Raw genomic sequence first — 13,340 nt, forward strand, 5'->3', positions numbered from 1 at the left:
AAAGAAGAGTGAATAAGGAATACATGTATATTAGGAAATTATTGTGCATTTATATAATACAAAAGCATGCTATATGCATCCATGAAGATATATTATACCCTTTAATTTTGTTCTTAATTAATTAAAATTTGTTGCTATAATGTTTTTGGAAGACTAATTTGTCGATATAATTAAGAACTAATTAGGGTAACTAAAATATTGAAAGAGGAATTTTGAAAATCTTTCATTTGTTAATTATAAAAACATAATTTATGGGTGAAATTTAGATACCATTAACATGAAAATAATTGGAAACAAAGCCTTGGTCCCTTAAATTTGAGTTTTTGGTTTAGAGTCTCAAAACAATAAAAATCTAACAATAAATGAACATTTTAGTTGTTTAGGTCAAAAATTCAAAAAAACGACAAACGAATATTCGACTTTTTGGTTGAAGGACTCAAAACAAAAAAACCCTAACGATATAAGAACATTTTAGTTGTTTGGTTCAAAAATTCAAAAAACTAACAAACGAATATTCGACTTTTTGGTCGAAAGACTCAAAACAATAAAACCCTAACGATAAACGAACATTTCAGTTGTTTAGGTCAAAAATTCAAAAAAACGACAAACGAATATTCGACTTTTTGGTTGAAAGACTCAAAATAATAAAACCCTAACGATATGAGAACATTTTAGTTGTTTGGTTTAAAAGTTCAAAAAATCGACAAACGAATATTCGACTTTTTGGTCAAAAGACTCAAAACAATAAAACCCTAACGATAAACGAACATTTTCAGTTGTTTAGGTCAAAAATTCAAAAAAACGACAAACGAATATTCGACTTTTTGGTTGAAAGACTCAAAATAATAAAACCCTAACGATATAAGAACATTTTAGTTGTTTGGTTTAAAAGTTCAAAAAATCGACAAACGAATATTCGACTTTTTGGTCAAAAGACTCAAAACAATAAAACCCTAACGATAAACAAACATTTCAGTTGTTCGGTCTAATGATTCAAAAAACCGACAAACTAATATTCGACTTTTTGGTCGAAAGACTCAAAACAACAGAACTCTAACGATAAACGAACATTTCGGTTGTTTGGTCCAATGATTCAAAAAACTGACAAAAAAGATATTCGACTTTGGCGTTTTCTTACTTCTAATGATTTTAAGATTCTAACAAAATCAAGGTTAATTCGACTTACTCGTTAATGTGTAGAAGAAAAAAAATGTAAATTCAATAGCGATTGATATGACACAAAATTATAAACTTGCTTATGACGCGAAATCTTAGAGTTAATACTATTTTTCATGGTATAAAATAGGCAATATTTTTCAAGAGTGATTGTAAAAAGAAATTGGCATTATTGGCTACATGATGTGATTAAACAAAGGTAATTTCGTCAATGCAAGAAGGGCATATTAGTCACTTACAAACTCGCATTTAACTCCACAGCAAAGAGGATTTCCTAGTGTAAATCTGTGGCGCTCATGGACGGACAGCATTCACAGCTGTTAAATCGGGCGACCAGTATTCGTTCCCCCTCTGGTGTGACGCTCCAATATATAAAGTGACGTCGACTCGAGAGAGGTGAATCGAGACTCCCGACTCCGTTCTTCTTCGTTTTTTTTTTCTTTTTTTTTTTCGTTAAGATTTCTTTCTTTTTTTCTTCGAAATTTCACTTTTTTTTTGGTTTCGTTCGCTTCTGTTGGGAACCTGAAACCTGCTCAAGAAGACAAAGATCCGAATCAAGATTCAAGAATTCTCGAGCAGAGCCGGAAGGAGTAAGAGGAAGAAAGGCGTAATCAATTCTGGCCCTCTAGAATTGGGAAAAAAAACCCGGTGAAAATCTACGAGACAGAGAGCATTAATCGATTGTTTTTATCCGCGGTTTGGGCGCATTCTGACGACGTTTCAGCGGAGTCGTTGGAAAGGTCTCTCGAGGAGATCTTTGGAATGATTTTCTCTCGTGAGGCAGAGCGATCTGTGGGTTTGTGTGCTTGCTCTCGTCGTGGACACTGTTGCAGCTGTAGGAAAGGACAATTTTTGTAGTGGTGAAATTTGGAGAAACGGACGAGGCGAAACGAGGTGAGAGATAATGGTTGAGCTTTTTTGAGGTTTCCGGTTTTGGTTATTGATACGATGACGTTTCAGTTTTTCAACAAGCGTAACGAGATAGCGAACAGATTCTCTTTTCTGTTTGCGTTCTTGGAGGCTGAAATAAATCCGCGTTTCTCAATTGATTTTTGTTCGGCTTTCCTTGTTCCCGCAGAGGTTGGGAAGCCTGATCTGAGAAATCGATGCGGATGCTCAAGGTCGTCTTTGCGGTGATTCATGTCGGCATTTCTCGTTTTCTTTCCCGTCGTTTCATATTCGGATTTTTAGACTGAATTAACCAATCCAAGGGGAAGGGAAGTTAACTTTGAAGCCACTGAAAAATGATTTTATTTAAATTCACGTTTTTTTTTAAGGTGAAGTTTTTTCCCTGACTTGTCCTTGCAAATCCGTTTCCAGTTCACAATCCTGGATTGGTAGCTTTTCTCTGTCACCAGCTCCCGACGCAATCGAGGTCCGTTGTTTTCTGAAACCGCCATTCAAGAAATAGAAAACTGCTCTGGTTTTTTTAACAGTTAAAGAAGAATTGCAACCGGAAAATTTCGTCGAGAGGGAAAAAACTCTAAAATGAAATCTTCAAAGTACCTTTTCAAGACTCTTGATCCTTTTTTAATTTCTTTTCTAAAGATTCAAAGCTGTTCGATAATTTGATTCTCCTCGTCTTCCTTTTTTCTATTTCTGAAACTTTTTTCCGAACCCTCTTTTGTTTTATTCTCAAGGAGATGAAGAAGAGCTCTACCAACATTTCGTGTCCTTCCATATGGTGTTCTTGTAACCTGCGCTTGTTCACATAAGCTCGTGGGATTCAGAAAAAAAATTGTACCGACTTCAAAGATCTCGGCTAACGTGCTTTCTCCATGTTCAGACGACGTGATAATGAATCTTTTTTGTTTGTGCTAATATAAATTTCTGTAAATAACTTCCAGGGGGCAAAATCTGCGGAAGGCATAGAAAATGGCGTCTTCTTCCAATTCTCCGTGCGCGGCATGCAAATTTCTCCGTCGAAAATGCACACAGGAATGCGTGTTTGCACCCTACTTCCCTCCGGATCATCCACAGAAGTTCGCGCATGTCCACAAGGTGTTCGGTGCAAGTAACGTCTCCAAGTTGCTGAACGACCTGATTCCGACGCAGAGAGAGGACGCCGTGAACTCGCTGGCTTATGAAGCGGAGGCTAGATTACGGGATCCGGTCTACGGTTGCGTGGGGCTCATCTCCCTTCTCCAGCACAGGCTCAAACAGGTCCAGAACGACCTCTACAACGCCAAGAAGGAACTCTCCACCTTCGTTGGCCAGTCGGGGGTGCCTATGTCGCACCCCCACCACATGCTCCCACAGGCGCACCAAGCACATCAGTCGAACTCCATGGGCGAGCAATATGGGATGCCCTCGTTCGGTCTTACCATCCCCATCCCTAGGGCATCTCAGACGCAGGCGCAGTTTCTGATGCGAGAGCAACAGCAGATGTTTGATTCGCAGCAGCTGGCCGTTGCGTTGGCCGCAAGGGAGCAGCAAGAGATGATGAGAAACTACGGGCAACAGCAGCAGCAACAGGTGCAACTCTCTGGGTTTTTTTGTTTGGGCTTCAAAATGGGTTCGCAGGTTTGGTGAAATGAATTCGTTTTTATGGAGAAGCTGGTGCGAATTTGCAGGAGCTAGTGAGGTTCAATGGCGGGTTTGACGGGGGCGGAGAGGGGCCTGCCTCAACGGGGTTCTCTCAGATGAATGCTGCTTCGCCATCTTCAATGTCTTTAGTGGCGTCCCCATCTTCAGCCGCGCTGGTTCCTTTCGAAAACCCATTCCAAGTCCAACAGCAGGACCAGGAGCAACAGCAGCACCCGCACCTCCGTCAGCAGCAGCATCCGCATCCGCATCACCCTCATCATCAGAGAGCCGGAAGCAAAGATGGCAACAGCGTGGGCCCGTCTTCTTGATTGCACGGGACCATCTTTTTCTCTTTTTTTCCTGTAAGTTTCCTCTTTCTCTGTTGTTCTCTTGGCGTTCCTGTTCGCAAGAACGCTTTCTGTTTTTCACATTTTCGTTTTCACCGTTTCTCTGCGCATATTTTTTCTTTAGAGAAATTTCCTGAACTCAACTCGGTTTATTTTCTGGTTTTCTCTTCAGTCTTCTTGACTGGATTGCAAATTGAGTATTTCCCTGATTTAATATTTTGTTGGTTAACCTGTTATGGAGATTTTGATTGGTTCTGTTCATGTAAGGAATGCTTGAATGCAGAACTGTAATGTACACATCTACAGACAAAGGGAAGATAATTAAATTCATGTCCTGGTCCTGGAATGGAATTTAATGAGTCAGGTCATCCTCAGCATTATTGCAGCAAATTGTGCTTGACAAAATCCTTTCTATTGAAGCCATTGAAGTCTGTCATCACTGTTGGCTTTGTGGATCTCGAAGTAGTTCTCATGTCAAGACCTTCAGTTGATCTTAAAATAATATGATTGCTCAAACATACGCGCGCCTAGAGAGGTCAGATCTCTCTGGGTTAAATCTTCTAATCAGTCACTTTTATCTCATTAATGATCCCAGAGGTTCTTTATTATGTCATTCTTGTGTTTATATCCAGTGGTACTGTATATTTTATCTAGCAGAGAGAGGACGTGGGTCAATTTATAGAATTGAATTAATGCCAAAATATATTCCTCGTCTTCGTCTCCAAAATAAAAACTGATTTGCTGACCTATTTGAAAATGTTGCAGGTGCTCATCCCGCTAGAAACCGAAGGTGAAAAAAAAGAAAAAGTACTGAAGAAAACGAAAGAGAAAGAGATTTTAAGGAAGAAAAGACGGAGACAACAAAATCACCGGTTGGCAAGCAAGGAAGAGTCCTGCAAAACCAGTCAAAGTCAGCTTCCTCCTCTTCACTGTTCACAGCGCTGGCAGGTCTTCTTCATTGTTCTCCATTTCACTCTTCCATTGGCCTCTTTTAGGACTTTTTGAACTGTATCAGTCGTTGTAGCAGTAGCAGTAAAATTTACAGTTTCTTTTTGTCAAACAAGAAATTAAAATCCGTAGGCTTCTCCGCTGTCCATAACCCTGCCTGCTTGTTTGCTGTGAAAGAAAAACTTGAATGAAATGCAACTGCTATCTATTACTTGAAAGAACAATTTTTTGCTTCTCGTTCCTCAATCCATTTGTTCCTGATTCATCTCATCCATGTTATATTAAATGTTACTATTCATTATCAGCTCGCTTTCCCTCGGGGTCTGCATAAAGAAAACCCTGATTGTGTAGCGTTTTCACTTGGAACTGCGAGCTTTGGGACTCTGAGAATCGTGATTTTAAGTTACTGAAATTTATATGGGGTTTCTGGGCTTTCCTGAGAATCGTAGCAAGCTTTTGCCTGTTCCACACGGATTTCTAAAACCCCTTAACAGGGATGAAGTCAAAAGGACTGTTGGCGCTCGAGCACACGCGCCTCTTTCCTTCTTCTCGCTCCTAGGAGAATAAATCCACGCTACCAGCAAAAAAAAGGGTTGAGACAGAAGGAGAGATGGGACAAGAAGAAGGAACTTTTGATGTGCGATTTGTCCGTTTGTCTTTCTCTCCAAGCATCCACGGACAGGTTGGAAGGTTCTTATTCTATAATAATATTAATTGCTTGCTAGGGAGGGAAAATCTAGGGGAATGGATCTCGGAGAAATATTCTAATACCCGATCGATATGAAAGGGCAGTCAGAGATTCAGACGGAGTTCTCGTTTGATTGCTTCTGTATCTATTTCCGTGATTTGTCTTGTTTATTAAATAGGGGGGGAGATGAACAGATTTCTCATTTCTGGGCTAGCTCCTGTAGATAGCGAAACCTGGGATGACAAAACGAAGGATGAGCAACTTGACTGAGCTTTATTCTGAAATAGATTCTCTCGGGTCAACGTCTACGCTATTGGATATTCTGCACTCTATGTTTAGCATTTCTTAACCCTATTCCCCTATTTTTCAATTTAGATATTGTTTTTTTAAAATATGATCTGGTCAAGATGTGACAATTCTAACCAATTGCAACACCACCTTCATAAAATATTCCCAAAATTATATTGAAACCCTGTTAGCTCCTCTCATATATAAGCATATTTTAAAGGCTACTAAGTTTATACAAATTACAGACTTCGTGAATACATATAAATCATTTAAGGCAGACTTATCTGATTTTCAGACAATGAGCCTACATTTGAAAATGAACTTGTGTTTTATATTTTTAAAAAAGATAAAAATAATCCTTTTTTTTAATTCTTCAATCTGGAGCATTTAACTTTAATTTGTTAAAAAAAGTGATTCATAATTCTAGCTTTGAGCTAAAAAAAAACACAATCTTGGTTTTCAAAATTTTTAGGTTTCATTGCTTTGTGACTTCACTACAAGAAAATGGACTCCTACCAACAAACTTTTTTATTGATAGAAGTCCAAAATTCGCTAGAAGAAGTTTCTCTCAACGAAAAATTCGTTGGCAAAATTCACTTGCATGTTTTTGCTGGTAGAGAGTTTTTCCTCTGCCAATGAATTTCACTGGTAGAGAGAAAAGGGCAAATAATTTTAATTTTAAATTTTGTGTTAAAATAGATATTTTCGTATTTAAAATTAATATAATAAAGTTAAAAATAAAAAATAATTGAATATAAAAATTTAAAGTAAATAAAAATAAAAATATATAATAAAATCCTAAGAAGTTTATTTTACAAATTACGAGATAAATTTAAAAATTACACTAAAATAATAAAAAACTATACACATCTTTTGGAAGATCTAGATGTGGATGACTCTGAGTCTGCATCTATTCTCGATGGACTTCATCTTATTTTCATAGTTATTTCATAAATTATTCGTCTACTCTTTAGCACAACGTTCAAATCCTCAACATGACGGTCAAACTCCTTAGCATGACGCTTAGACTCTTTAGTTTGACATTGTACATTTTTTAACTACTCCTGAATTTCGGTCAATGCCTCTTTATTTTATAGTAACTCCTCTATATGTGCAGTCAACTAAGAGGAAGATGATCTAACCATCAAGACTACAAACAGTTGAGCTAAACCCAACAGTTTAACATATTCAAACCTAGCTCCATGAATACTACACACAATGCACACTCATCAACCTGCTCACCAGCCTCATACACCTCTTGTACCAACAGTTGCATCTCCTCCTATGAAAAATGTTTAAAGACACCTCAAGTGGCACTAAAGTAATATACATGTCCTTCTAATAAGGATAAATAAGTGCTCTTCTAATAAGAATGGCACAAGGGTGTAATTGTATAAGATGATGTATGAGTACTCATGTCTTTTTCTTTTAAAAGCTTGTAGCCCTAAGGGTATTATAGTCATTGTAACACTCTCTCATAACTATAAATAGAAGCTCAAGGTAAGGGGTAAATCATTAAGTCTTCCCCTCCTCTCTCACTAGTTTGGTCAAGGAGAGGAAGAAGCCAAGGGAGAGAAGGAAGAGGAAAAGAGACAAAGGTGTATGGATGATTTTGAACTAAAAGTAAGAGGCTAGAACGCTCTACCCCATGCCTTGAAGTTGTATTTATAGTTGCGTGAAGATGTTTAAAATAACTATAATGCTCTTAGGGCTACATGTTTCAAAATAAAAAAGACATAAGAGGACATATATTGGCTTGCATAATTAAAACTCTATGCCATCTCTATAGAAGTTCTCATTATTTACTAATCATGCCACTCCTACACACGTGAGAGTCTCTTAACACTCTCATCCTGGTGTTTGTAACTTAATTTTGTTAAGGAATAGTCCCTCATGGATTAGTAAAATCAAAGATCTTGAGTTTATTAGTTGGCAGAAAAGATTTTCTAAGTGGTTAGTCATTTTGAGATAGGCCTTAGACCCAATTTAATATGGTATCAAAACAAGTACTTGTATGTGGGCATTTCACCCAAATTATCCACATGCCTATATGTGAGAGGCTCCACCCAAACTATCCATGTGCCTACACGTGAGGGGGAGTGTTAAGGAATAGTCTCACATGGATTAGTTAGATATAAAGATCTTGAGTTTTTTAGTTATCAGAAGAGGTTTCCTAAGATGGCTAGTCATTTTGATTGCCTTGATTTGATTCATCTTCTTCTTGTTCACATCTTGCTTATAGTGTTCATCTTGTTCTCATCTTGTCTCCCCCTTACTTGGATATTCTAGCTACATAAAACTTGATTCCCACAACACATGAAATTCTTCATTGTTGGTTACCTTTTTCTTGTACTTCTTCTACGTCTCCCCCTCAAGTTGGGGATCTCTTTTTTCTTTACCAAGAGACCCAACTTGTATAGCATAATGGTGAGAGAAGAAAAATCATTCCTAGTTGTATGACAAAGCTCCGTACATCAGTCAAAAGGGTCATAATCTGAAACGCACTACGCTCAATTTTAAAGGCGAAAAAATAACTCAACTTTAGGGCACAACAAAGAGACTACTCATTTTTTAAGGGTAGCTCAAACAAATGAAATGTTGCTTTGATTTCTTTCTCCTTGAAGCATATGTATTTGCTATCATGACCAACAAATTCATCTAAGGAATATTCTTATTTATCAAATACATCATTTGTTTTTATAATGTCTTTATAGAATCTGTACCTCTTTCATTTATTATTTAGGAGCTATATAAGAGGTTTCAAACTTTGGCCAATAATTAAAATCATGTAACGCAAATAGGAAAATTTTCCTACGGAATAGATAAATAATAAATATGAATATCGGCCCAGAGAAGGTAAGCCCATTAGGGTTTTCGGAAGAAAAACCGGGAAACTCGCTTTTTACAGTTTAAATTTCGCACGAAGAATCAAAAGCAGTGATGATGAGCGTGGGTTCGATTCGTAGCGCTTATGTCTTGTTTCACTCGTGGCTTCGGCTGTAATCATCACTTTTTCATTTTGGGAATGTGTTGTACATTTTCTTTGCATAAGTTCAGTATCCCCTTCACTGTTTCTTCTGCTTCTTCCTCTGCACGGTGCGCGTACTCGAGCTTTTATGCCACGGATTTGGACGGGGGGAGCACCGCGTACCGGAGGTCTCTCCAGTCTCGGCGGCCGCCGACTATTAGGTTCGAAAGACGGTTGGTGAATTCTGTCGGCTTGATCGGGTCTGTCGTTCGCGAGGTTAAGATTTGCAACAATAAATATGGTGGGTTTGGTGTTCATACGATGCTTGAGTTAAAATCGCCGCGCGAATCCGGGACGGCCTTGCGGTGAGATTTGTTGATTCTAAGTCTTTTTTGTTTTTTCAGTTGCCTGGGGCTACTATCTCTAAATGGCATTTGGCATTGTTAGAGAGACTATTCCAAAGGGGATTAATCTTTCCACTGGACGCAGCAGGAAGATATTCGAAAGACATCTGACACAGTCGAATGTTGTTGATGTTCTGGGTTATTTTACCCCAGAGCTATTGTTATCTAATTTCTGTTCAGGCCTACTTTTAAGAGCGTAGTTTCTTAAGAAACCTATTCAATAAGAATATTGATTCTATCAACAATACGTAAAAAATGGCTGGAAGAATTTCCTTTCAAAAACAGGTTATAAGCAGTAGGTGGTAGAGAGCCGGTAATTTCTCCTGATGAGATAGAAAGATTGAATAATTAAGGCATGCAAATAATTAGTAGTATCATTTAACAGGGTGTAGCATCTCTCTATGTTTTGTATCCTTATGAGTGAAAATAATTTCAAAACAAATAGTCAAAGGTGAAGGGAGAAATAGGGACAAAGCAGAATATATGTCCCTAAGAATCATTTCTTGCTGTGGACTGAAATTTTTCTCTTTGTCCCCAATAAATGTGTGAATTCAAGTGGAGTTTTTAATATGCCTATCAAACTCTGATGGACCAAAGGTAAAAGTAACACCAGATTAAACTTTTCTCTTGTTGTGTGATGGTGTATGCATCTCTTCGATGATGGCCTTAAGCTAACTCTGGAAAGATTTTATTCAGGATCATTCTGTTGATGTCAGATGATTTGGCGAAAATTTCATTGAGATATTTGAAACCAAATGATTTTATTCATGTTTCTGGCCAGTTAAGCTGTTATGAAAAGATTTCTGACATTGGAAAGCCTGAATTACTTTATAAGGTGAGCAAATGTTTCATCCCTGAGTAACAATCTATGTTGAACAAGTGGTGGACTGTTGTGTAGAGTTTTACCTCATCCTTCATATTTATGATTGTGCAGGTCATAGTGAGCGAGTGGAACTATGTTTCTCACAAGGATAAATACCAAACCAGCCATGAATCAGAGTGCTTAAGGCAAAACAAAGAAATGAAAACTGCCAAAGAAAGTTCAGATGAAAATGTAGAAACAGTTCTCGATTCTAGTAAGTTCCCTATGTCGAAAATTTAAAGGGTAAGCAGTAATTCTACAAACTGAACCTTTCCTATTTTGCCTGTTTAATTCCTGTTATTCATCTAATTAGGCACAGCAGAGGACAACAGGACGAACCGTTTACTCCTATGGCAGATATTCTTTGCAAACCCACAGGAGTGGTGGGACAATAGGAAATGTAAAAATAGTTCAAAGTCCCCAGATTTTAAACATAAGGATACTAAGGAGTCCTTGTGGATCAGTAGCAGTGATCCTCCATGGGTTAAACTGCAGCTTCAGCGACTTGATGATCGAATGGCAGGTTCAGGTCACCAGGCTAATGGTGGCCGATGGTCTGGGTTGTCATTGGGGAAATTCAATCTCTAGATAGGGCAGAGAGTATGCTGCTACTTCATTAAAATTTTGAATGCAAGTGAAAAGGTAAACTGTGTTTTTCTTCATCTATAGACTGGTTATTATCTACTCATGTCTTACAAGAGCTGTTGCTATCTCAATCATGAAAATAGCTAATGTTTACAGCATTGATTCACTTCTTCTAATTTGTTATTGAAGGCGATGCAGGGGAAGGGTAGTGGTATCCTTTTTAATATTATTATTATTTTCGTTTCACTGTTTGCAGAAATAGATTGTTGAATTGTGCAGTTCAACTACCAGTTTCCCTGGCATTTATCATTATTGCTTTATTAGTTATTAAAATTTTTACCAGCCAGTTAGTTGATTAATGATTAATGAGATTTAACTTACATAATGCTGTTAATGGTTGATTAATTATTAATTAGACTTTAATGTTTATCAGACCTTAATGTATGTTCTAATTTTATGTAATACATAAGTTAGACTTAGGTATATGTATTTCATGTAATGCTATTTGGTAATTGCTAATAGGCTCATAGGAAAAATTATAGATTAAGTTATTATATTTTATAAAAAAGTGATTAATTATGAAAAGAATAATAGTTAATAATAATAATAAGAATTAGGACTTTTTACAAATAATAGCTAATAATAATGATAACTAAAAAGTAAATCAAACTTGTAATTATTATTTAATACTAATAATGACTAAATATGACAATTATTACAATTTAATAGTAATATTAGTAATATAGATATTAAAAATAGTATTATTATTATTACTACTATAAGTAGGGTCCCTATGAGACAGCAAGTTTTTTGTTGAGAAACCAACAAATGAATCTAAAAAATCTTGTCTTGAAATTCTGGACTTTGAGGATGTGTAACTTCTCTGTAAATCAGATTGCTGGAAGGCAAAAACTATTGACATGAAATTCATCAAAATGTATATAATAGGACAGAAAAAACCCTCTCTAGAAAGTCCCCCCACTTTGGCTTTGTTTCCACCCTAAAAGCTCTTTTTGCAGGGACAACCTTCACTCCAAATGGCCTCCTCTATTCCAACGACAGGTTCCTTCTTCCTCCCGTCTAGATTTACAGAGCTGCATAACTATTTAAAATGCCATCCCTCCTGCCGCACAAGAGATATTTCCCTCAGGCAATTTGTAGCCCAGCTAACCGACTGGGTCACTTGGTTACAGTCTAACCAGAAAATCACTGGGTCAGCCAGGTTTTTACCCACTAACTGAGTTTTTGAGCTATATGACCCAGACAGAAGAATGGGATCAGTTGAACCCTGATCAACTAGCCAGTCCAGTTTTATAACAGAAGTTCAACCTTGAAGAACTTGTTCACAACAGAAAAACTTAATAAAGGAACTAGACAAGTTGTCAAAGATAGGAAAACCAGGGAATAAGAAATAAGAGAAAAGAAGGCCAAGGGTTGTGCAGCTACATAAGTTACCTGAATAAGTAAAGACTTAAAACGTTGAACTTCCTAATTTTAAACACCAGATTAAGGAGTAGAGAGAGATGGTGTCGAGAATTAAGGAAAGAGAGCAAGAAATGTATGAAAATAAAGAGAAGATACGTTAGCAGGAAAGAAGGACAATTAATATGATAAGAATTACTGGGTCGAAATAAGATCGACTCATTATTTGCAAGCAAACAAATAGCAACATTGAAATTTACATCAGCACATCCGATGAGTTATAAAGCTTAAATTAGGAAGGATAACATAGAGCATAAGCAAACTGATGTTTCTGATCAACTGCCTAAAAGATGTATATGGGCATTCACAAATCTTCACTTTTCCCTTGCAGAGTGGTACATGTACTATCCCGCACCTGAAGAATATGATTGTGCATGTAGCTAAGAGAAACTGCAAGCACTTCTGAGCAGTCGCTTAAAACATATAAAAAATGTTCACTGCTTCCAAATTTTGCAATGAATGATAAATCACAGCAAAGTCATAAAACTAGCACAATTGAGCGGAGTTGTAATTGAAGTCCTTTTCCGATATACCCCAAAAGATATTTATTATTTTCCCTTTTCGCTTAAGAAACCGAAAACAGTTAGGGGGGGGGGGGGGGGGGGGGGGGGGGTTAATGTATTCCCCCTGCATTACCTAGTTCATAAAAAAATTGGCGTTAGTGTAAAAAGACTTGAATTAAAGTAAAATTACACCATTTCATGTGCTCAGGCAAAAAAGGAGGAAAATTGATTCCTATCTGTTTTTGTGATTCATCAACTTTCCATGTGCGATCGTGCTGCTTCTTCTCACCCCCCAAATTGAGCGGAGTTGTAATTGAAGTCCTTTTCCGATATACCCCAAAAGATATTTATTATTTTCCCTTTTCGCTTAAGAAATCGAAAACAGTTGGGGGGGGTTAATGTATTCCCCCTGCATTACCTAGTTCATAAAAAAATTGGCGTTAGTGTAAAAAGACTTGAATTAAAGTAAAATTACACCATTTCATGTGCTCAGGCAAAAAAGGAGGAAAATTGATTCCTATCTGTTTTTGTGATTCATCAACTTTCCATGTGCGATCGTGCTG

At 37.2% G+C, this 13,340-nt stretch overlaps 2 protein-coding genes across 5 annotated transcripts in view; both read left to right on the plus strand.

Annotated features, from left to right (window-relative positions):
• The first annotated feature begins 3,051 nt into the window (after nucleotides 1–3,051).
• On the plus strand, nucleotides 3,052–5,030 carry LOC137953437 (LOB domain-containing protein 36-like). The gene is made up of 3 exons (XM_068800856.1): nucleotides 3,052–3,651; nucleotides 3,750–4,064; nucleotides 4,815–5,030. Exons 1-2 carry the CDS (start codon nucleotides 3,052–3,054, stop codon nucleotides 4,029–4,031), a joined length of 882 nt encoding a protein of 293 aa, XP_068656957.1. The 3' UTR covers nucleotides 4,032–4,064; nucleotides 4,815–5,030.
• A 3,903-nt stretch (nucleotides 5,031–8,933) lies between these two features.
• The window catches only part of LOC137953939 (protein OSB1, mitochondrial-like), a 6,556-nt gene continuing 2,149 nt past the window's right edge, over nucleotides 8,934–13,340 (plus strand). The window contains exons 1-5 of one of the 4 annotated variants that reach the window (XR_011112449.1): nucleotides 8,934–9,306; nucleotides 10,042–10,180; nucleotides 10,280–10,421; nucleotides 10,521–10,849; nucleotides 11,049–11,125. Coding sequence is in view for 1 of the 4 variants with exons in the window: in XM_068801501.1 (XP_068657602.1) it covers nucleotides 8,945–9,306; nucleotides 10,042–10,180; nucleotides 10,280–10,421; nucleotides 10,521–10,795 (918 nt within the window). In the remaining 3 variants the exon portion in view is untranslated. The other 3 variants (XR_011112448.1, XR_011112450.1, XM_068801501.1) reach the window with 3 other exon arrangements.

The sequence above is a fragment of the Aristolochia californica genome, unplaced genomic scaffold (assembly GCF_029961685.1).
Source record: "Aristolochia californica isolate CCGP_79_NKW_82.1479 unplaced genomic scaffold, dmAriCali1.0.hap1 SCAF_16, whole genome shotgun sequence".
NCBI lineage: Eukaryota > Viridiplantae > Streptophyta > Magnoliopsida > Piperales > Aristolochiaceae > Aristolochia > Aristolochia californica.